Source organism: Pipistrellus hanaki (genome assembly GCF_964339955.1).
Source record: "Pipistrellus hanaki genome assembly, chromosome: 13".
Taxonomy (NCBI): domain Eukaryota; kingdom Metazoa; phylum Chordata; class Mammalia; order Chiroptera; family Vespertilionidae; genus Pipistrellus; species Pipistrellus hanaki.
Window position 1 is genome coordinate 45,458,088 of NC_140515.1, and position 23,285 is coordinate 45,481,372.

Here is a 23,285-nt window from a genome sequence, read left to right on the forward strand (position 1 = left end):
TGTTCCTGTCAATCCTGACGAATTCACCGCTGAGAACAATAAAACACAGGAAGCATTCTCATTCCGTTTGGTCCACTAAATGCCAGTAAACAAAATGCCCTCAGAGGATTTTTCTTTTAACTGGTTTTTGTTGCCCATTTCGGAGGAGCGAAATGATGGGATCTCTCCATGAGTTGTCAAGTGCGTGGTTTTCTTGAAATACCTTTAAACGTTTCTTATCTAACCTAGCTAAGTGTCGGCACTTACCGAAGTCCCACTTCTATTTCTTATAAAATGTGCATTATCGGAGGAAATGGGCCTGAGGCCAGTAACTACAGGTTGAGAACTGCTAGCAGGGTCGCCTAAGACCTTCGGGAAACACAGATGTTTACATTACGATTCATTAACAGTAGCAAAATTACAGTTATGAAGTAGCAGCAAAAATAATTTTATAGTTGGGGGTCACCACAACATGAGGAGCTGTATTTAAGGGTTGCGGCATTAGGAAGGTTGAGAACCACTGCCCTAGAGGAAAGACAGGGAAGAAACCATGGGCCCCAAAGGAAGAACTGCATTCACTTGATGGCAGACAGAAGTGCTTCTTTGAGGTGTTTCCTGCTTCACATGGACCCTGTCCTAGGGATTTGACCAAGTTCCTAGGAGCCTCAGGAGGCCACTTTGGGGACCACCTGACTGGCGAGAGCTCAGAGACCGCAGTCCAATGACACTGAGCTCTGGGGGTGACATGAGTCAGTCAAGTGCATGGAGTTACCTGGCCCCTTGCCAACTGCTCACCACCCGTGAGGAGCCTGTAGGGCCATGCCAGGCGCTGGGGAACTACTTGCCTTGAACATGGACTCCAACTTCTCAAAATAGTGTTTATTTGGGGAGCATCCCATGTCCGTGAGGGATCCATCTTTCATCTTTGACAAGCTGGGATTTCACTCCTGAGAACTTACATGTACTCATCCCCCTCGATGTAATGTTGGACTCATACAAACACTTCAGATACTCATTCCTGTCATGAGCTATCCCCAAGCCAGTCGTGTTCCTTTCACAAGTCACTGATGTAGGAGGCAGACACGGAGAACGTGGAGGGCAAGAAAAGCAAATTCAACCGTCACTGATAAGCCTTCTGTTGTCTTTCAGAATCCTGACTCAAGCGGTGCTTGACATGCAGACCTGACTCATGCGTTAAGAATATCATTCTGAAAGTGACTTTCACACTCTGACTTAAAGGTGCTAAGGGTATAAAGCACGTGGTCCTCTAGGTTTGTTTCTTTGTCCAGACCTCTCTCTATCTGTTATATGGGACCAGTCTGTCCTATGATTGCAAAATCTTCAGCTAATTTTTCATGTGTGAGCTCCTCAGATCAATTCTGAGTATCGACCCAGACTTGTTGGTGAGCTGTCAAAATGACTGATTTTTCTATAAAGACAAAACTTTGTTCAGAGGAAAACAAAGGTAAGCTAGTTCCAAAGGACAGCAGTTAAAAAGTCAAATATTTGTTATAACACACATCCACTAATCCTAAATGCAGTTTCTGGGCACAGGGGAGAGCTTCATTTAAAAAAAGACAATTTGTACTGTTTAGAGGAGTAATTTTTAGTTTTCAATTGAGAATATAGAATTAAATTTAGGATAAAAGCAATAAACTGTATTTAAATTTTTGTATATTATTAATCACTGCATATATGTAGTTAAAACTCTAATATATGTCACATAACAAGAATGCTGCTATCATTATAGGGTATGTGATCTTCATTTTCGAAAACAACTATTGTGCACTGACCCTGAGCATGTGTAAACTGGCAACATCCATCCCATCAAAATTATAAACTCTTCCCTGTTCCTCTCTTGCAAACCTCAAGCGACACCATGGCAGGAATGCAATCAATTATAATGGTCATAATTATAACATGCAAGTTAACACAAATAAGAATTTATCACACACACAAAAAAGAATTTATCACGAAGTTCTTTTCCTGAAATGTTTGAGTCTTCCCATCAACATGAAAAACAGCATCCAAGGTTAAGTATACAGTTAGTAGCACATTCCAATTGAAAAGATATACAAAATGATGCCCACCAATGTGTGCAATCTGGAAGATATTATAAAGACATGGAATACACTTACCATAACATTTAGTTGCTAAACATGAAGAATTGCATGTCTGGACAGAATTTTACCCAAAGTCAAGGTCAGTCTCTGAAAGCACCAAGCATCCCTTGCTCAGGCGCCCTCTATGGCTGCATCGCCTGCCTCTCCAATTGATTCCTGTGCTCATGAAAACACATTAGAAAAGTGAAAGGTAAACAATAAAAGCAGCTTATAAAGAAGCATTTTCTGCTTTCAGGTAGAAGTGGGACCTACTTCTAAAGGAATCCGGCATATCGATTGTACTCAGTTCCTTGCCATCCCAAACAAAGGAATAGCCATAAATATATTTCACAATTTAGCAAATCATAGAAAGGATGTGGATTCTAGGTATATTAATACTGACAGAGTTGCCTCCACATGTCTTAAATATGAGTGATGATTAAGGATATTGCTACAATTGCATAGAATCAAGCAGCCCTATATTTTTGCACATCAAAATTTATGGTATTTCTTTCTTTATATATATATATTTAAAAAAAAAATTTTTTTTAAATTGGGGATGTGCCCGCAACCAATGTACATGCCCTTGACCAGAATCGAACCTGGGACCTTTCAGTCCGCAGACCGATGCTCTACCACTGAGCCAAACCGCCTTTGGCTTATGGTATTTCTTAAGTCATAGATGGTACTTCTAGGAAGACCTTAACTCCTAATCAGTTCAACCATTTGGGTAAACTTTATAACAGTGTTTGCTAATGTGGTTCTGCTTCAGAATGCCGAAGCAGATTGTACACACTGACCACTGCTTCACCAGTATCCACATTTCTCTAGATTTCTGAAACTCCTCCATGAACACTGGGTCTAGTGCGTATATTACTATGCCCTGAAGATCTCTAATGAAATATATCTAGAAGGAGAGAAGGTTAACAACCAGGAAGCTTATAGGCCTACTGCAGTCACTTCCCTGAGAAGGAACATCTTTTTTCTTTTTTTGAAGAAGCAAACTAAGGTTTCAAATATACATATTCAGATAGAGCTGGTGGATCATAACATAATTCACTGAAGTGTCTGTGCAACAAAGGTGATCTGAAAAAACTGACTCATCTTCTGTTCCACAGAAATATTCAGTGACTGAGCATGAGATAGATTAACAGGGATTTCATTACACAACACATAATTAAAACTCGTACAAAAGGAAGAGAAATTCTGGAAGTGCAATCAAGAAAGATGAAGAGGTCTCTAGAGTTCAAGTAACAATTTCTTTGCATTAGAAGACAGTTCTGATTGTCAAAACAAAATGAGCCTTCTTGTTTCCTTGTAAGGGGGAGTGGAGCTAAATAAAATTTGAAAGACAAGGCTTTTGAAAGTTGACTTTGCTGCTGGGATGTGCCTCCCTGCAAAAAAAAAAAAAAAAAAAAAAAGTGGTTCCTTTACCAGGACCTAACTTCCTCTTAAAGGCTCATTCTTGCCTGGGAGAATGTTGATTCAGTAACTGGTAGAGAGAGGGATTCAAACAGCACACATCCATTATTTTGGCAAAATAATCCACTTATCAGTGATGGGCCTGAAGCTGCTGCTGAAAAAGCCACACATTTGCTTATTTTTGCTTGTTTTTATTGGCTCCTAATAATCCATGCCGTTCCTCTGGCCTGAAAGTGTGAGATGGAAATTGTCTGCTCAGTTCATTCATGAGATTGACTGCATGCATTGAAGATCACCTTCAATACATAATGTCTCTTCTCTAACATGTGACCGCTGAAGACTATTCTTTTCTATCTATTGTCATTTGATAAAGAACTTAATTGTTCAAATGTTCACCACATAGCTTGGTATATTTCTAAGTACTGTCCCTCTAGGGCCCATACCTCCTATACAATGAAAAAATGTGCCCATTCCATATATTTAAAAAAAAAAATGAAAAGTAATAGTTCAGGTTCAAATTAAATGGAATAGGAATAAAATTTTGCTTGGTTTAAATCAACAAAACCACAGCATTTTGATTTCAAGTGCAAATTTCACATTTGGATGGAATTGGTTTGAAAGCTGAAAATGAAATTGTCATTACTATATTTACATCTATGATTTTAAATTAGATGTGAATCTATAAATTGCACTGTATTTTTTTATTACTTTGGCTTAAACACAACAATTCATTGACAGTCTTCAAAGGCATTAGCTAAAGGGAATTTGGATATTGTTTAAGAATTAAACATGCTAATTGTAAAAAAAAAAAAAAAAGATGGATTCACATTAAAATATTTTCCCATTCTATACAAAAGGTTAGTGTTTTAACTACTATAAATATATTTAACTAAATTTATTCAATTGTGCTAAAAATACACCAATGTCAATAAAAATAACAGAACTCAGTGAAAAGTAAACAAAAAGCCTAATTTCAGTTAGTAATTATATAGCATTAAAATATTCTTTAAGGAGTTAGAAGTGCAGTCTGATTTGACAATAAGGGCATTTCTTGACATTATAGAAGTTGTAAGAAGCCAATTGAAGACTAATAAAAATCTAGAAAGTTTCCATCGTAAATTCTTTCTGTATAGGAATGGGACACTGTTTGGTATTCTGATTTCTCTTTTTAAGGGATGTCTCAATGAATCAAGGAACTTCGATTTTATTATATAACTTGTATTCATTTCAAATTTTAAACAATAAAAATTTTATAACAATGTAATTTTAGTAAGGGGGTACTTAAAACAAGAAATATTGCATCTCTCTCATAGATTCTATGAACTCTTCAAAGTGCTCTAAAAACACTATAAGTATGATTAGCAGCAAAGCATTAGACTAATCCGAATCCCCTCTGCTCTCACTCATATGTACATATACACACTGTACATCCATATATTCTCTTACTCTAACTTAAATATGACTATTTGATAATTATTCCCAGAGGCTGTGCAAGGTTACAATACTGTCTACACTGTATCTGGGTTCAAGACCACTAGCACCCAAGTGGTTAAGAGAGAACCAATCCTTTCATTAAAACAAACAAAAAATTCAATCACATTTTAAATATCTTTTAAGATTTAAAAAAAAAATGGGAGATACAGTGAATCACCCAATATGTTATTATTTTGAGTCCTATAATTTTCTTTAACTAAAACTATTTTGTATACATGGAAAGATAGATGTCTCTGAACTTAGCAATTCTAAGTATAAAATATTTCTTTGAAAAATATGACAAGGTGTTCATTTTTTCTAACTTGGAGGAAAGTTCTGTGAGGAGTGGGTTTTTGTCCCGCAGGTGAATTTGCAGCATCTTCTCCCAGAAGCACACTGGGAGCCCTGTCGCCCCATGTGTATTGCATCCTAGGAATTGAGCCTCCAAGCACTGCAGCCCTCACAGAGCCTAGCACCAGACCTCCAGAAAGAGGTCCTGCCGGCTCTATGGCATTGTGGTCTTTTCTCCTCTACACTCTTTTAACAGCACCCAGTCCTCAGGCATCTTGCAGTGGTGGCGCAAGTCCCGAACTTGAACTTTGCTGGGAGAATCAAGTTCATTCAAAGTGCAGCATTTTCATCGTTTGGTTGGGTGGTTCTTGGTCCTCCATGGATAGGAGTGATACCTAGAAAATTCAGAAATGGAAAGAGTTTTATAGAGTCACAAATATTTTAGCTTACACATTCCATTTCCAGAGCAGTTGCTCAGGTGTATAAGTAAATAAATCACAAGTTTAAAAAAGTGGTTCTAAATGACAATAGTGTGAGAAGATTTTTAGAATGCAACCTTTTGCTAATGTTCAGGGCCAACACAGTGCCTTTGTCAAATTATGAACTCAACTAGAGGCTCAGTGAATGAAATTCGTGCACGTGGGGAGATGGGGGGGGGAATCCCTCAGCCCAGCCTGCACCCTCTCCAATCCAGGACCCTTCAGGGGATGTCCAACTGCCGGTTTAGACCTGATCACTCTCATAATCTGGGACCATTGGCTCCTAACCACCTCTGCCTGTTTGCCTGATCACTCCTAACTGCTCCCCCTGCTGGCCTGATCACCTCTAACCACTCTCCCCTGCCAACCTGATCACTCCTAACTGCCTCTGCCTCGGCCCGCCACTGTGGCTTTGTCCAGAAGGACATCCGGTCTATCTGGTCTAATTAGCATATTACCCTTTTATTAGTATAGATTGGAACTGATGACCTTGTATAGTGGAAAAATAAACACCTATTCAAAGTAGCTTGTACATTTAAATGCCTATGCACATTAAATATTTATTTTATATATTCATCAGTTAATGGGGGAAGAGGAGCAATGAAAGTTAATTCAATGTAGATCTCTTTTTAGCTTGCATATCCCTATTTCTCAACACATATTTTATCATTATAAAATAAAATATTAATGTTACATTTAAGTATATGTTTGTCATCTATTTGCTCACAGAACTCAGTTTTACTCTCACAACAACAATGAGAACATTAAGGCATGCTAGGCTGTATCTTTCTGGTAAGAAAGTTAAATGTTTATGTGTCAACTGTGACTAACCTTATAACCCAAGAAATGATATGCTTTGCACTGGTCAAGTTTGTTTTGACTTTGTTTCATTTTCTTTTACTTTCTTCCTCTCAACTCAGACCTACCTCCCCCCTTCCCAGAAGCCCAGAAATGAAGAATCCCCTATTTGGTTATGGTTTCTTGCTGCTATTTCTGTTTCTGTTATCATTTTTTAAAAACTAATGCAGCATTTTGTGCCGGAGATATTCTTTCTACCAACTGTCCCAGCTTTACCCTCATTATTTAAATAGTTCTAGAAATCTTCCCAAAAGATAGTCAATAGCTAGATGCCAGTGGCATCTCTCTATCCTTAAACAAAGTCTTTAATCTAAGCTGAAAATGTGTCATCTCTTGGCTTAATGCTTTAGTTGCTATCTTGATACTTTGTAGATATGTGTATAAATTTGAATTGACAGTCTTAAGCTATAAACAGAAATTAGGTGTATAATTTTCTGTGCATGGTAATTTAATAACATTTTGTGATGATGATGATGATGATGATGATGATGATGATGAAAATAAAGATAATGAGAACAATAGCAGATCTGAGTAGATCCTGGCAGAGGAGTTAAAACAATATTTTCCATTTCAAATCATATTGCTAGAGCAATTTTTCTCAACTTGCATTCCCAATAAAAGCTGAGGAATTACTGGGCTAAACAAAGTCAACAGATTTCTTTCCTACAGTCCATCTCAGAGTCTTTAATATGGTATGTGTATCAACATTCTTCACAAATGGAAAATCATATGTTCAGAGTTTCCCAAACATATTTGGTCATAAAACTTTATTTTTCAGGGAACATCTATTAATATCTCTGGTAATATTAGTTTTTCTCTGAAAGGTATTTGGGAAAACACAATCTACTGATTCTAAATACCTATATATGTTCTATGATATTTAACATCCTCTATCTTTTGATTATAAAAAAAAAATCATTACTGTCACAGTTGATTTGATTTGTATTTGAGATTATGTATATTTTCAGCTTCTAAAGTATTGGGTTCTTCTAAGTACAGCTTGAATTATTTCTATGGAATTAATTTGGAACACCAGTAAATGCGTGATGGCTTTAAGCAAAACCAAGGGTTATTTTTACTAGTCAACTGTAGAGTCTTTCTCCCAAGATATATTATATCATGGCTAGTAGAAGCAGAAAAGGGAGTGTTATGGTTATACAGATTTATACATGGGTGAATTGTTTTCATTTAAAGCATTTTTAAGAGTATTTCATACCTATCTTCGCTGCTTAAACTTGATCATTTAAATCATGTCTTCCTATTCTATTCACAATTCTGAATACAAATGTGAATAATTTTTTTGCCTTTGTTATTAAGCATCTTATCTGTTCATCATAATATGGAATTTGCAATGTCTTTTAATATGGGAATATGTATTTGGAAGTAGAAGTAATGTTTGATTTTATATTTAAAATGTGATAATAGAACTAAAAAACTGACATAAGCAAATTTTTCAAAATAAGGCTGAAATTAGGTGTTTTTTTTTTTTAAAGGAAAATTAGCTCTCATAAAAAGTTCTCTAAGTTCCTTAAACACCTGTTTTTTCTATTGATATTTAGTTGATTTTTCTGTAAAATATGAAGAAAGTTATTGCCCATGATCCTGAATCTCTTAGAAGATACAGATTAAAAACTGACAGGTATTCCTTTTGCCCCCACTTAAGACAAAGCACTTGGATTGAGATGCTGAGAGTCAAGAACAGAGACATACACACTATCCATGGAAGGCTGCATATTCCCAGTCCAGGAGTAGAGAGTGAAAAATTAAATCTCTCCAGGAATGGTGGAAGGCTAGTAAACATGGAGATGGTGATTTCTATTAACAATAGATCCTTGGAAAATGAGAATTACTCATCATTTCAGTTACAAATCAAAACAGAACTACATTTATGAAGGTAGTATTTTGGAAATATATTGCACACCAAAAGAACAAATAGATGAATAATCTCATGTGTGATTCATAAGAACAACTCGTGAAACAGAAGGAAAAACAATCTTGGCAACTGAAGTAACCTCACAAAGAATCTAATTTGCGAATAATGACCTTCACAGGATGTTCTTGGGCCCTCTTTCTCTCACCATGACTACAAATAGTTATCTTTGGGGAAAACTTCTTGAATAATTTAAATCATGTCACAAGATAGTTTCACTAGCTAGAAAGGAAGGCAGTTCCTCTAAGCAAATAAAGGCCACTTTGGGAGAGCAAACTCCATAAGACTGTGCTTCCTACAGCTACTGTTAGCCACATATAATGTGTATGTGGTTGCTTACTATCCATGCATATTCTGTGTGGCTTCTTGGAAAAAATCAAGGGACAACTTATGTGTAGTAGAGACTGTCAATGCCCATATTGCTTCATCCTTACCACTTCAAAGCATGCCAGCCTGATTCCAACCGCCAGCATCTGCATTTCTTTTCCTTGAGAGTTGCTCTGGCCTGTAGAATAGGCTTTGTTTGCTTTCCAGAAGGCCAGAGATGCCAGGTAACTAACCTCCCCTGGGGAAAGGCCTCCAAGAATGACTGATGGAAATTGGAGGAATAGTGAGGCCCGTCTGCTACACAGGCTCTCAGATTCCCTGGTGGGATCAAGCTCCAGTCATCTGCAATGGTAACTTGCTTGGAAATGAAACCTCTATTGGATGATCTCTTCCCCTACCAGTGCTTCATGGAATTGCCTCCTAAATAAACTAATTATACTCAAATCTTTGTGCCCAACACCATGTCCAACAGTAAAACTGCAGGAATCCAGAACTGGTCTAAACTGAAAAAATAGAGTATATTTTTTAGAGCATCAATAATGGTGATAGTAGAAGGTACTATACAGCCCCTGTATAGGGTACTCAAATGGCAACCCATCACAACAAGCCCCTCTCTCCCAAACATAAAGTGACCGGAAGTGATTGTTTTTGCTGCATTTTTCCTCTTGCATCCTATACAAGCAATGGGTAGATTTCAGGGATGGAAATCTGAGATTACAGCTCTAATGGAATGGAGCACACAACTGATTAATTTAAAAAAAAAATCTAAAAATGATTTTCCATTTTACTGTGTTCATATTTTTATGGGAGTAAATTACTACTAAGTGGTCACCCTTTCTTTTCAACAATACTGCATCTGTACAAAAGATGAGCAACATATATTCTACCAATGGTATATCTAGTCTGAGACAAGATACTTTATAAAAGTGTTTAAAATAAACGTTGGAAAAAGCCTTCTGGAATCAAATATAGAGAAACCAGATCTAATATCCACTGATCTCAAATGATATTTCAAATTGGAAAGCAAACTCTAGAGCTCACCTATTAGAAGTAAAATTGTAATAACCACTTTCCTCTAGGACTTCTTCAATCACAGTCTAAAGTTGGAAAAAGAAAATCGTGTTAGCATTGAGTTAAAAGCAACAAAATAAAATCATCCAGAGGTACTGCCGAAACCTCACCTGCATCTGCTCATATGTTATTCCCTCCTCCAAGTCACAGCTGGTGGGGAGGCCTGCAATAAATGATGGAAAGTCTGACATTTGGTTCACATTTTCTTAGACTTTATTGGCAATTATGGCTCAACTGCAGGGAGATCAGGTCAGTTTTTCAATGATGAAGATGAGTACTTACAAACATTCCAAATAGTCTTGGCTTAGGACAGTCGAACTTTTTCTCTTTTTTTAAATACACAGGTGCTTTTGAGGTAGCCATCACAAAATAATACACAAAGATGCCGAAAACAGTTTGGCTCAGTGGCTAGAGCATCAGCCTGCGGACTGAAAGGTCCCAGGTTTGATGCCGGTCAAGGGCATGTACCTTGGTTGCGGGCACATCCCCAGTAGGAGGTGTGCAAGAGGCAGCTGGTAGATGTTTCTCTCTCATCGATGTTTCTAACTCTCTATCCCTCTCTCTTCCTCTCTGTGCAAAATCAATAAAATATATTTTAAAAAATAATAATATACAAAGATTTAGGGCAGGGGTCCTCAAACTTTTTAAAGTGGGGGCCAGATCACGGTCCCTCAGAGAGCTGGAGGGCCAGCCTATATGAAATACTAATTCCTACTGTAACACCTCGGCTGCGCTCACTGCCCAAAAAACCTGGCAGGCTGGATCAGACTCCTCTGCAGGCCGCATGTGGCCCGTGGGCCGTAGTTTGAAGACCCCTGATTTAGGAGATATCATTAGCAAGCAAGCGAGAGAAAAAGAGAGAGAGACTGTGTGTTTGTGTGTGTGTGTGTGTGTGTGTGTGTGTGTGTGTAGTGATTCCAAACTGCAACTACCTGATGGGTGAGTGTTCTGTTCATTGAACTCTTCCTAGTCCACTAGGTAGAGAATAGATTTGTGTTGAAAGAAGATAAATTTTTAGAAGGAAGCAGAAATAGACAGTAAAAGACCTGACCCTTTCCTATGGCTGTTAGAGGGAAATAAAATCTATACATTTAATGCCAAAGGGCAATACTTGTTTTGATGTTTGATCTGAGTATGAATGCTAACACCATAATGACACCACCCAAAGTAACATCAACCAGCTTCCACTCAAATCATTCAACACTGACTTATGTGGATGCCCTGGGGCTCCCCTGCCAGTGGAGAGAGAAGGAAAAAAAATGGGTTGAATGTCAAGGGGAGGTATGAGTATGGGCTGTCTTTGCTTTTGCCCAGCCTGCTATGACAAGGGATATTCCTAGTCTGCTCTGGGGCGAGGTGTTCAGCTGTCCTGGTCCCACCTGTCCTCTGGCTCTCAGGCCACAGAGAGACTTCTGCCAGACTCTTCAGTTCACGAAGCTGCTATTGTCAGAAGGGTCACCTATGGACTGAATCGCCTGCCTGGGAGATGCTTTGAAAAGCAAATGACTTTAGACAAAGGTTTATCGTTACCTTACGGATTTCTTGGGATCTATTTCACGTGAAATTCTGCCTACGCGGACTAGCTTTATCCCAGGACTCTAAGACTTAGGGAGAATTTAATAATTAGTACATGAAATAATTTGCCTATACGAAGCAACCACAAAGACACAACCGAAATGAGTATTTTTCTAGGCTGAGATGATAAGTCTTCATTTAACCGTAAACTTAACCAATCCATTCCACTGAGTGATGCAACTATAGTTTACAGGAACTCAAAAACTATGGAGGAATTCTGAAATCTCAAGTAGCCTGAAAACTTCTGAGTGTTCAAATGTCACAAGAAATGTAACCTTTGCTGCGCCCTTACTCACAGCCAAACAGTTTATCCGAGTTTACACGGATCCTCACTTTAACTCTGTGATACCGGTACCATTTTTATCCCCATTTTATAGGCAAGGCAACTGGGTGCAGAAAGGTCAAATAACTTGCCCAAGATCAGCTACTAAATGAATGAGCCAAGATTTGAATCTAGACATCAATGTCTAGAATCTGTAAGAACCTGTACCTTTAGTCCCTATGCTATATATAGCCCCCCAATATGAGATTTGTGCAAAAAGAAGAAAAAAATTAAGTATGTCTGATGTGGATCCTTCATATGTTTCAAATTTTCTCCATTTTAAATATTCAAACTCTTCATTTCTACTTTTTCTCTCCCTAGATGTTTTGGGCACTTGATTTGTCATCACCAGATAAGCAAGAAGAAATAAGAGGAAATATAATTCACCCACATGGATTCTGCTGTTTGTTTAACGTATTAATAAATGATCAAGAAGCTGCCACAACCAGGGAAAGTACATCTCAGGGAATTTCTAGATTCTTACCTTGGAACTACTTCCCTAGACAATCAAAATAAGCTCTATTTTTCTTTTTAAATTGAAGATTATAATCTTTAAAGGTAGCTCTTGCTCCAAAAGCTACTATATTTTTCTGTGAGCATCAGATTTTCCGTGCTGGAGACCATTACCTGGCGGTTCGTTTGGGGACAGACTGTTCCCACCTGCTGAGTGATGTAATAAATGATAATCCGCCGTGAAAAAGTTGGGCTCGATGGGTTCTGGAGATCCCTGAGATAACTGGAACAGAAAAAGCAAAGCCACATCATCTTTTACACTCAGACGCAAATGGCAGGAGGCCTCTATGTGAGCTTTTCCATTTCCCTGCGTCTGCACAGAAAATTTAGTGCTCTGTGCATTTCAATCCCTTGTAAATAGATAAACACACATCTTCTTCCTTCCAAAATAACGCATAAATCAGAAAGAGCAAGTTAGATAATTCCCTGGTCACATGAAAAGAAAATAAAAAAACAACAACTCTACACTTTATAGCTTTATGAGAGCAAAATAAAAAATAGATAGAAAAATAATGTCACAGATTGGGACATCAAAATGTGGTGTGTGTGTTTTTTTAATCATGCGTAGGTGGAATGAACTTCAATTATTCAACAGAACAATATGTTTAGCCCAAATCACCAACCGTGTATCTGCTTTGAACAAGGCCTTCTTCTTCTACCAAAGCAAACACATTTCTGAATACATTTTCCTGAATAACTAATAATTAGTTTTAATTTCCACACACTGATTCCCAGCACTCTAAAGGAAAGAGTAATTCACCAAATGACAGAATTTATTGAAGCTGCAATTGTTTAATGCTCTTCTCTGCAGCTGAAATTTTTAATGAAATTTTTTACTATAAACATTTTTTATCCTCCTTTCACCTCTAATTCCAACCAGCATGTGGACTGGCCAAGGTTTAGTGCCTGTGCTAACATAATGTACTACTTTTAAAATGTTGACTCTTATTAATAAACATATGGCACAATTTGGACCATATATTGTATTAGTGGTTATCTTGAAGTTACATACTCTGTTAATGAATTAAAATACATCATAGTGCCCAAGCGGGTTTGGCTTAGTGGATAGAGCGTCGGGTAGTGGACTGAAGGGTCCAGGGTTCAATTCCAGTCAAGGGCACATACCTGAGTTGCTGGACCCAGTCAGGGTACCTGTGGGAAGCAACCAATTGATTTGTCTCTCTCACATCCATGTTTCTCTACATATCTCTCTCTCATTCCCTTCCACTCTCTTTAAAAAAATCAATGGAAAAATATCCTTGGTGAGAATTAACAACAAAAAAAAAACCCATAACATAAAATACACCACATTCAATCACTTGGGAAAACTGTTTGACAGTATATATTAAACTTAAACAACATATGCCTCCCCTATGACGCAGCAATCCCACTCTTAGGCAGCTACAAAAAAAAAAAAAATGAGTATGTCTGTCCATCAACAGAAATGTATAAGAATGTTCATAGCACTTTTGCTCACAATAACCCTAAACTATAAACACCCCTAATGTTCCCTGGTAGCAGGAAAATAGAGATGCTGTGTTGTGATGTGCTTACCCAATGGACTTCTTCAAAGCAATGAGAAAGAACAGACTCTGGACACACACACCAAATGGGTTGAGCAAAAGAACCAGAAGCAAAACAATACACAGTATCTAAGTTCACTGATACACATTTTCACAATCAGGCAGGACTAACTGATGGAGATAGAAAGCAGGAAAATGAGTGCACTGTGGCAGGGCCAGGAAAGGGCAGGCAGGAGCCTCCTGGGGGAGTAGATCTGTTCTGTCCATGTGGGTGGTGGTCACGTGGGGAACCACATCTGTTAAAGTTCAGGGAGCTGTAAATGTATCTCTGCATGCATTATGCATCTTATTCCTGAATAAAAACACTTCATATTAGCAACTTATATCCCATGAATGCACTGTGGATGCTGTAAACACAAACCATTTGTGTTTTTCAATCTTCATGTTGCCAAACACTACACTTTAGAAAAAAAAATATAGTCACATCCTTTTACATTCCTGAAGACATAGTGTTAAGGGAGCTCGTTGCTTTTGTTTAGTTTCTAGACCATTTTAGTGAAAACATTAGAAAATATCTGTATTTTTTAAAACATGTGCTTTATCTTATTCACTCATATTGATACTTCCTATTCTAAGTTGAGTGACTATCTTCTATCTTGTTTCTCCTTCTTCCCATACCAGAAGTTCTAGTTCCCACAGATACTTACACAATGACTCAGATGCTTTATTGCTCTGTAGCTCTGGCCAAGGTGGAGTCCACTGGACTGAAGGCCACCTCAGGTGAGTTATAAATAAGGACCTTCATTTGCTAGAAAAGTGATTTTCCTTTTATTTATTTATTTTTAATTCCTCTCTGTAGCCTACAAGGTCATAGCCACAGTGATTCCATAACGACTCCTTCAGACTAGGGACCTGGTCCCAAAGTTTCAGGAGAAGTTCCAGAGGGGAAGGTGGGAATCAAATGCGTTTGATGTGTCCTCACAACTCGCTGCTTCCGGGGCCCTGGTGGGTGGCCGAGTCAGTCAAAGGCAAGTTGGCCACTCTTCCGTGGTTGTACAGGGGATGAAAAATCCATCTCTGAACAAAAGTCATTGTTAACAAGAGATTATGCCAGAAAGGAGGAAGAACAGAGGCCACTGGTGGGACAGGAGGGTTTCCTTCTATATTCACATATGAATATGTTATATAGAACCAACATAGAATATATTATACGAGATATATAGGTAATATAGTCTACGTTCAACAACTTTACATTAAGCACCTACCATGTGCCAGGCACTGTGCAAGACCCTGAGGGAATCAAAGAAGAATAAGACCCTCTTACTGCCTTTGGGGAAAACAGGAAAGTAAGGCAGATAACAAGTTACTTAAAACACAGCAATATGTGTGAAAAGGGACTAAAGTATGGGGAAAGGGAGATGAATTCTGGACAGAGAAAATGCTGGAAGGTTTTTACGGAAAACTTGGCTTCTCAGTTCAGTGGTGAGGGATAGAAAATACTTTGACATCCCAGGATGAAGACTTTTTAGCATCTACGAGATGAGGACTGATGGACTGATCAGGAGGGTAGACACCATGGTGTGTGAGCCACCTACCACAAGCTCAGAGCAGAGGAGGGGACCGGAGCTCTCTTCACAGGAGAATTTAATCTGCCTCTTAACCAAGTTGAAATTAAAGGTGAATCCATGCCTCTTTGGGTCCCCTCACCCATGCTCCCTGAACACCCACCACCACCCACCCATCCCCTGCTTCCACCGCCCCAGACCAAGCACAGAGGCAGGTGCTCTAGTGAGAGATGCCGCCACAATACAGAAGCAGGCAGATAAGGTTGGGGTGTGATTTAACGAAAGGAAGTCTCTCTTCTTTTAGGAGAGAAAAGGCAGCAGGGAAGGGATCAAACGTGAAAACCTGAGTAATCAAAGAGGAAATGATTTGCTTTGAAGACACGCACGGAAGGAAAATTACTTCAGGGGGAAGAGCCGAGACACCTTTGTGCAGCAGACCGCTCGTGCCTGGCACTTTTATCTCCTAAAGCTGGGGGTTCTGTTCAAATGAATTTTGTGTACAGCCGGGGTTATTCTGCACATCATTTTAATAAGCATCTAAAAATCTTTTCATCTTTTCATGGGAGATGGGAGCTACTGTCTTCTTTAAAACCTATTTATTGGTATGAGTGAGGTGATACAGAAAGATGTTAAAATAAATATTGATCTGCGGTCTCCCTCACTTCTGTTTTGATCTCCCCTGGCTTTGTTGCTCGGCCTTATTTGCCAACACAGCCCCTGGAAGAAACTTGGCTCTCTAATCTCCGGTGCGGTGGGGCTTAGGCTTTGTTTACTTGCTGCGGTGCCTTTTCTTTTTCCCATCTCCTGTGTGTGTATGCGCAGCCACCGCGGATGGAAGGTAACAAAGCCAATACACTGTCTGAATTTCTTATCAAAGAGCCCATCGTCCTGCCTGAATAATGAGCACATTTATGTCTGAGATTGGAGACGCTGAAGGAAAAAGAAACCTTAAAAAATAGCATTAGAAGCATGACTGTGCCAACGTTTTAGAATCTGATGAAACTTTTAAAAAATTATATGAAATTGGAGTGGGACCAAGGATCTGTACCCAGGTGGGTCAGGTATGGGAGCTTATGACCAATTTCATGCCTGTATTAAAATGCTCTTGAGCAGGTCAAAGGGATTTCCTGTCACCATGTTGTTAAACAGAAACGAACAATTTTCTTCCTGTCTGGTTGACTTGACCTCGTTGTGATTTAGTTTCTGTATGTATGAATAGAAATATTTACTAGCACCTGAAGTCTAGGAGGTGGTAGAATGTCAAGATGGAAGGAACCTTAAAAATAGTTCAGTCTATTTGTAAGGTTCTCAGAGGTGATAAAAATCATGGTTGAGATGGTTCAATGACTTGCTCAGACTGGCAACGCTCAATTTAGAGACTTGTTGAAGAACATTCTAATAACAAATTGGGATAGAGTTCTCTAAAACAAGATTAAAATCTATTTACAGTAAAAAATAGTTACTAATATTTAGTCTTAGGAAAACATGCAATGATATGGAAAGAACTTTCTGCTATTTTTCTGAGAATAGTGACTTCAGACATAAAGATGAGAAGATGAGAAGCAAAGACATGTTCTTGACTTAGTGTCTTAAGCCAATCTGAATGTCCCCCCAAATTCTATGTTGAAGCCAATCCCCACGTTGCTTGTATTACAAGGTGGGACCTTTGAGAGGTAATTGGGTCAGAGGATGGAATCCTTCTACAAAGTGCTCTTATTTTTTTATAAATGCCTTTATAACAGGGCCTAGGTGAGCTCCCCTCTCTCCTCTGTGTGGATGCAATGAGAAGTAGACAGTTTACAACCTAGAAGAGGGTCCTCACGCTGGCACCCTGATCTTGGACTTCCAGCTTCCAGAACTGTGGGCAATAAATCTCTGTTGTTCATAAGCTCCTTGGTTTATGGTATTTCTGTTATAGCAACCTGAATGGACTAAGAAAATAATAACACCCTTTAATAGAGGAGACAGCAGCAGGCAAAGGAGGTAGGAAATTCAACGTGAAGGATGTGCTTTATTAGCCAAAGAAGAATTCCTAAATGTAGAATACCATACCTTTTTAATTTCAGACTTCAAATTACAAGGGTTGCTCTGCTGGCTGAAGAGGGATTTCTTGAATCTCTCTATGACCCTTCTTTTCAAATTGTGGTGCAGCACTGGAGGAAGCTGTATAAAGTGAGAAAACAATCATTATAAGCAAATTGTTCACACTGCACAGCTGACTGACTCCGGGGAAGCATTTAGTGAGGGTCAGTGTAACAATATTCACTCAACAGGACTAAATAAGAATTTAAATTGTACTCCAAATAGCATGAGTCTATGTTACAATTTTTAATTCTATAATCCAGAAAAAAATATACATTACTCTGCTGTCTTTCAAAAGGCTGCTTAATTTATCTTACTGTTCTTTCATTTATTTTTCACATAACAACTAAATTATATTAATTGCACATATAAATTGACTTTTGTAAAGAACAGACTTGACGAGGAAGAATATATTCTATCAGATATTTAGATGTCTGGGTCATGCTCATAAGCAAAACCCATGCTTCCACTCTAACCAAGGCCCTGTCCTCAAGGATCTGATACTTTGGACCAGGAAGCACATATCTGCATCTGCACATAATCAGATGTCTGCCTGTGAGTGCTTCTGAGTATACAGCTGAAGACTGTAGAGACCAATCTTATCAAGAAGGAGAGAATGGCCCTGGATGGTTTGGCTCAGTAGATAGAGCACTGAACTGTGGACTAGAGCGTCCCAGGTTTGATTCCAGTTGGAGGCACATGCTTGGGTTGCAGGCTTGATCCCTGGTGGGGGGTGTGCAGGAGGTAGCTGATAAATGATTCTCTCTCATCATTGATGTTTATATATCTCTCTCCCTCTCTCTTCCTCTCTGAAATCAATAATATATATATAATAGCCTCTAAAGGAGAGAGAGAGAGAGAGAGAGAGAGAGAGAGAGAGAGAATTATTACACATGAGGGCCAGGCCAGGATGAGTTAGGTTTAATAAATAAGTAGTAGGAAGTCACTACAGAATCTTAGAAAATGTGGGATTGGATGAAAATGGAGATTTCAAAAAATTGTGGGTTTATTTTTACTACTTTGCAGGTTGGATTTATACGAGGAAATCAAAGGTCCTAAAAAGTACAGAGGGGTAAAGTGAAGTTTGGGAGCTAGACAACAGAGGAAAGAAATAGGATCAACAGGATAAGGAATCTCCTGGTGAAAATGGCATTTGGTTTGTTGAAATATGGAGCGGTCTTACAAGGAGAGGAAAAAAACAAAAAGACAAAGAAAAATGAAAGGCTAAATAGGAAGAAAAATGTGGTAGTAGGAACTCTAAAGATTTAAAAGAAAACACACAGAGCTCAGATCAAAAGAAAGAGTAATATAGCAGAGATTAATCAACCCCCCTCTTTCAGTGTTAGTGCCATGTGACTACTTGTGACCAATGAAAATGGCGTATGTAATTCCAAGAATAAGGCCATGCAAAGCCAATATTCTTCTTCTATCCCTGTCCTCCTCTAGGACAAGAAGCTTGGAGTCCTGATGCCAGAGCCATAGGTGAAAGACAGCCAATGTTAGCTGAGTGAGAAGTAGACCTCTATTGTGACAAGTCAAGAGACTCCAGGGTGCATCTGTTAGTGTAGCATAACTTAACATATCCTGACTAATACAATGGACATCTATTATTGTAAAGTACAATACAAAGTTCCACAAAACAGGGAGATATATAAAATAGTAGAGCACTGAATAGGGTCTATAGGAGCTCACAACCACTAATTTTATAGCAAAGAAAAACTGTTCATTCGCTCAAACACAATAGAATATGGGACCCATTAGAAGCACGGTAACGATATAAGAATAATGCAATTGAAAAAAAAAGTTTTAAAATGCATCTATAATCCTAGTTAATCCTTGACTTTGCTTGAGTCAAAGCAGTTTAATTACAGAAGAATTAAGATGGGAGGTTCAGAAGCCCTTCAGTGTACCCTGGAAGGTTTTATAGGTTGAGTGCACTGAACCTCTGCTGATCTAATTTTACGTCAATATTGTGGCTTGTTTTACCTGGAGCCAGATGGGATTACTACTTCTTACCCAGGCAAAGAGTCATAATTAATGTTGTTCTTTAATGAAAAGGGGAACTCAAGAAATGTAAAGAGGCAGATTTCTCAGCATTAATGAGCAAACAGTAGGAAGACAGATAAGAAGGAAAATTAGTATAAATGATATTTGTGTGCATGAGAGACTAGCAAAAGTGAGTAAATTTAATTTAAAGTGCATCAGACTATGAAGAGGAGAGCATATGCATGTTTTCCTAGCAAGGGGGTGATGGGTTAGAGTGGAAGAGATGGGAAAAGTGCCTTGAGTGAGATACTATTGTATTTGATAATTTCCTAGTTACTTACCAGAAGTTGCCACTTCCCTAAGTTAAACATCAGATGGCAGTGTTGGCCTGGGACTGTCTAGTAACTGCCCAGCATGGCCCCAACTGTCAGAGAGAATGGCTAGAAAGGCTGTTCTGATACACCTAATTGTCTGGTAGGGCAAACTTTTGAAGATGTGAATTATCGGTGGGCCATAGATTCCTTTAAAGGTGGCTTACCCCAGTACTGGCAGCTACCAGCATCAACTTACTAATTCTGATGCTCTTAAAATCCTTATTATTTATTTAACTTAATGAGCCTTTAGTTAGAATTAGTTTTACTTCTCCTGATGGCTTGAATTAATCCTCATGAAAACTTTCTTGAATAAGCTAACATTCCATCAACCTAAGATTCATACACAGGGCGGTATTAAAAAAAAAAAAGATATTGAATCTTATTGAAATAACTATCACTGGACAGCACTGCATCTTTAAAGTTTTCAGGAAAGAATTTGAAATTTTACCCAGTTGCAGATGATATAAGCATAAAAATATATAAGAACTGTAGTACAAAACATGAATAACCTATGATTTCTATGTGCCAGGTGCTCTGATTACTCTTTTATGCACAGTAAGGCATGTTTTTCCTACAACAAACTTATAAAGCAGGTACTATTTTATAGGTGAGGAAACCGGACCTTAAAGACATAACATAACATGCAAGGATGCTTCCCGAGGTAGCGAGTCCTCTTGCACATCCAATAATCTGGAGCAAATAGCGTCATCACGAGCTGTACTGTACTATGGTACTTTATCATTTATAAACACCTCATATTCTTTCTTTATCACAATAGCCGCATAGGCTGCCTGAATTTTACCGATGAAGGAAATGAGTCTAGAAAAGATAATGACTCACATGTCTAAAAGTTTGCTTTTCATTTATTTTTACTACAAAATAACAAATGGAATCTGATATGTATGTTTTATAGTAGGTTTTCTCAAACTTGCTAAATATATGGATTCTTTTTAAAGAGCATCATTCTCCAGTATCTCCAAGAGTACACAGGCAGGCCATTTGGAGTTCGTGGGGCTCCATCTGATAGTCACTTAATATCTTTTTCATAATAAAAACCCTATTCTGACTGCTTAATGGATTTCTTTGAATGCTAAAGTAAAATGTTCCAAGATTATCATCAAAATAAATACACAAAATGTAAGACTTCCCTTCGAATTTACAAACCCTGCAAACCTGAGTTCCTTTGAGAAGCACAGCATTACCCTAAATTCTATTTAACCTGCCACGCTCGCCATTAGGAACCAGGAGATCCAGATGTGGGGGTGTGGCTGGCTCTCTTTCCAACCATCATCACTTAGGAGAAAGGCAGTATGTTTCACAGTCTGTAGTGCAACTTGCATCTGAGGACGGCACAGTGCTCTTCCCAACCAGATAGTTTTGTTCTGTTGGCAACATTTGTGGTTGATAAGATGGAGATGCAGAATGCAAAGCAGCTCTGGCCAAACTGCCTGTCTGTTCTCTGGGAAACAGATGTTTCATTCTTGAAAGTAACTGTATGCTAATTTTCAAAGCATTTATTTAACAAAACAACCAAACCCTAAATGCAGAGTTAAATCCAAAGCTGAAGTTGGCTAGGCAGATCTTACCTAAGAGAAAACACACAGAGGCTCAGGCTAAAAGGTAACATATGTACTTGGTCACCTGATATACCCAGAGATTGACTTTGGCCTCCAGCGATGGAAATGAACCACTGATTTCATTCTCAGCTTTCTGGTCTTAAGATTACATCTCAGTATTGATTAAAACATGTCAAATCAGTGAAGGCAGGGTAAGGATTTTAACATCCTGCCTTTTAAAATCGTTTCTCTTGGATGATTTCTACAGATCTGTCTCCATGGAAACTGGACAGAAAAGGCCACCTCCAGCCACAAGTGAACCGTTTCCCCTGTCAGGTCACCTGCTGGCTGTCAGGAGGGACCGGCCCAGCCCTGCAATCCGGGTCAGCTCCACAGCCGAAGTCTGAGGGTTTGACTAGTAAATACATGTGTGGACAAGAAGATTTTTTTTTTATTGATTCGTTTTGTCTTGTCAATTCCATTTTACTTTTAGCAGTTTTCCTCTGCAATCGGCAGAAAGAGAGAGACAGTGATCTTGGTCTTTAACCTCCAGCAAATTCACTAGTATAATGGTTAGGCTTGTATTTGTCTCCTGTATTTGAAAGGCACTGACTTCAGATACCCCTATAATGTAAAGTTCCTCAAAGGGGAATCATCCTTTCCTATGTGCAACGTCATAATCTTTAAAGGATCCTGAAATGCAATTTAAAAAACAACAATGGTTATATCTGAATGTACAGCAAGGAATGCCATCTTGCCAAGAAATTTGAAACCATTTGTTATGCTGGCAGTGTGAGGGTATAATAGTAAGATCATCATAATAATTTCATTCTTGCTTTAAAATGGGTTAAAATCTAATAAAGTTATAGAATACATCCATTAAAAAGTTTTTTATTATATATAAATTAGCAAGAAAGGCATATGAACACTATATTTAAATTTCAAAGGATATTTTCTCTCAATTTATGAGTTAATCATTGAGGCACCAATAAGCTATTTCCATAATACTTAAGTTAAGAATGCTTTCCCCATATATCTGTCAGTATTTAAGTAGAAATGCAATTTTGAATATAATACCTGCACTCAATAGAGATGTGGCACATTATATTTGATTTATTAACCAAGTCTCCCACCCCCATCCTCCTATTGAGAACTTGTAGATTGGGGCCGGGAGGATCCCACAGAAAGGTCTCCCATATCTGCCTCCCTTCCCCAGGTTACATGTGCCAGCTATCAATTTATTGCCTCTTAGGTCCAAATACACCCTTCACTGCTCAGTTGGCAGGTCCAGCTGTTTGAGAGAGGGCGCTGAAGGGATGCACTGAAGGGACGCTGGAGGAGGGTGGAGCTTGTCCCTGTTTCCAGGGATGCTCCTGCCTTGCCCGGGCCTTTAGCAGGAAGCAGTCAGAGCAATGGGGTCCCCCCAGCCAGATTCAACTCTGCAGGTGGCACCTTCCCGTGGGCAGCCTCCCTCCAGGTCCTGTAGAGGGCACTCCCTATCACACCATGCTGGAGTGCTGATTTCCAGCAAGCTCCATGGCAGGACACCTCTTCATCAGTGGCTCACCCCAACCCCCTGAGGAAACAGCACCTCCGTGGACTTCTCCCATCTTTCCAGTGAGGTCCAGACCTCAGCCCAGGCTGGGGGGGTCCCTTTCTGTTCTGTCCCTTGTGCTCTGCCTCGGGACTTTAAGCAGTGACTTCCCTCTCTGTTCCTCCTTTATTTTCTAGATTTCTCTTCCTCTCCTTAGTAGATGAACAGTCAAGCCACACACATTTCTGTAAGTACTTGGTGGCCATTTTTAAACAGTTATTGAGGTTTAGAAAAAAGGAGTTTTCACAATCCTTTTCTGGGCT

General features: G+C 38.8%; 1 protein-coding gene across 3 annotated transcripts in view; it reads right to left on the reverse strand.

Annotated features, from left to right (window-relative positions):
- Positions 1-4,325: 4,325 nt before the first annotated feature.
- NEK10 (NIMA related kinase 10) overlaps positions 4,326-23,285 on the reverse strand; it is a 133,211-nt gene continuing 114,251 nt past the window's right edge. For all 3 annotated transcript variants that reach the window (XM_084902987.1, XM_084902986.1, XM_084902988.1), the window contains 5 exons: positions 17,483-17,593; positions 12,457-12,565; positions 10,043-10,095; positions 9,903-9,958; positions 4,326-5,662 (listed from right to left, as the gene is read on the reverse strand). In XM_084902987.1, the coding sequence (XP_084759113.1) occupies positions 5,614-5,662; positions 9,903-9,958; positions 10,043-10,095; positions 12,457-12,565; positions 17,483-17,593 (378 nt within the window). In that variant the 3' untranslated portion in view covers positions 4,326-5,613. The remainder of the gene's footprint in view (positions 5,663-9,902; positions 9,959-10,042; positions 10,096-12,456; positions 12,566-17,482; positions 17,594-23,285) is intronic.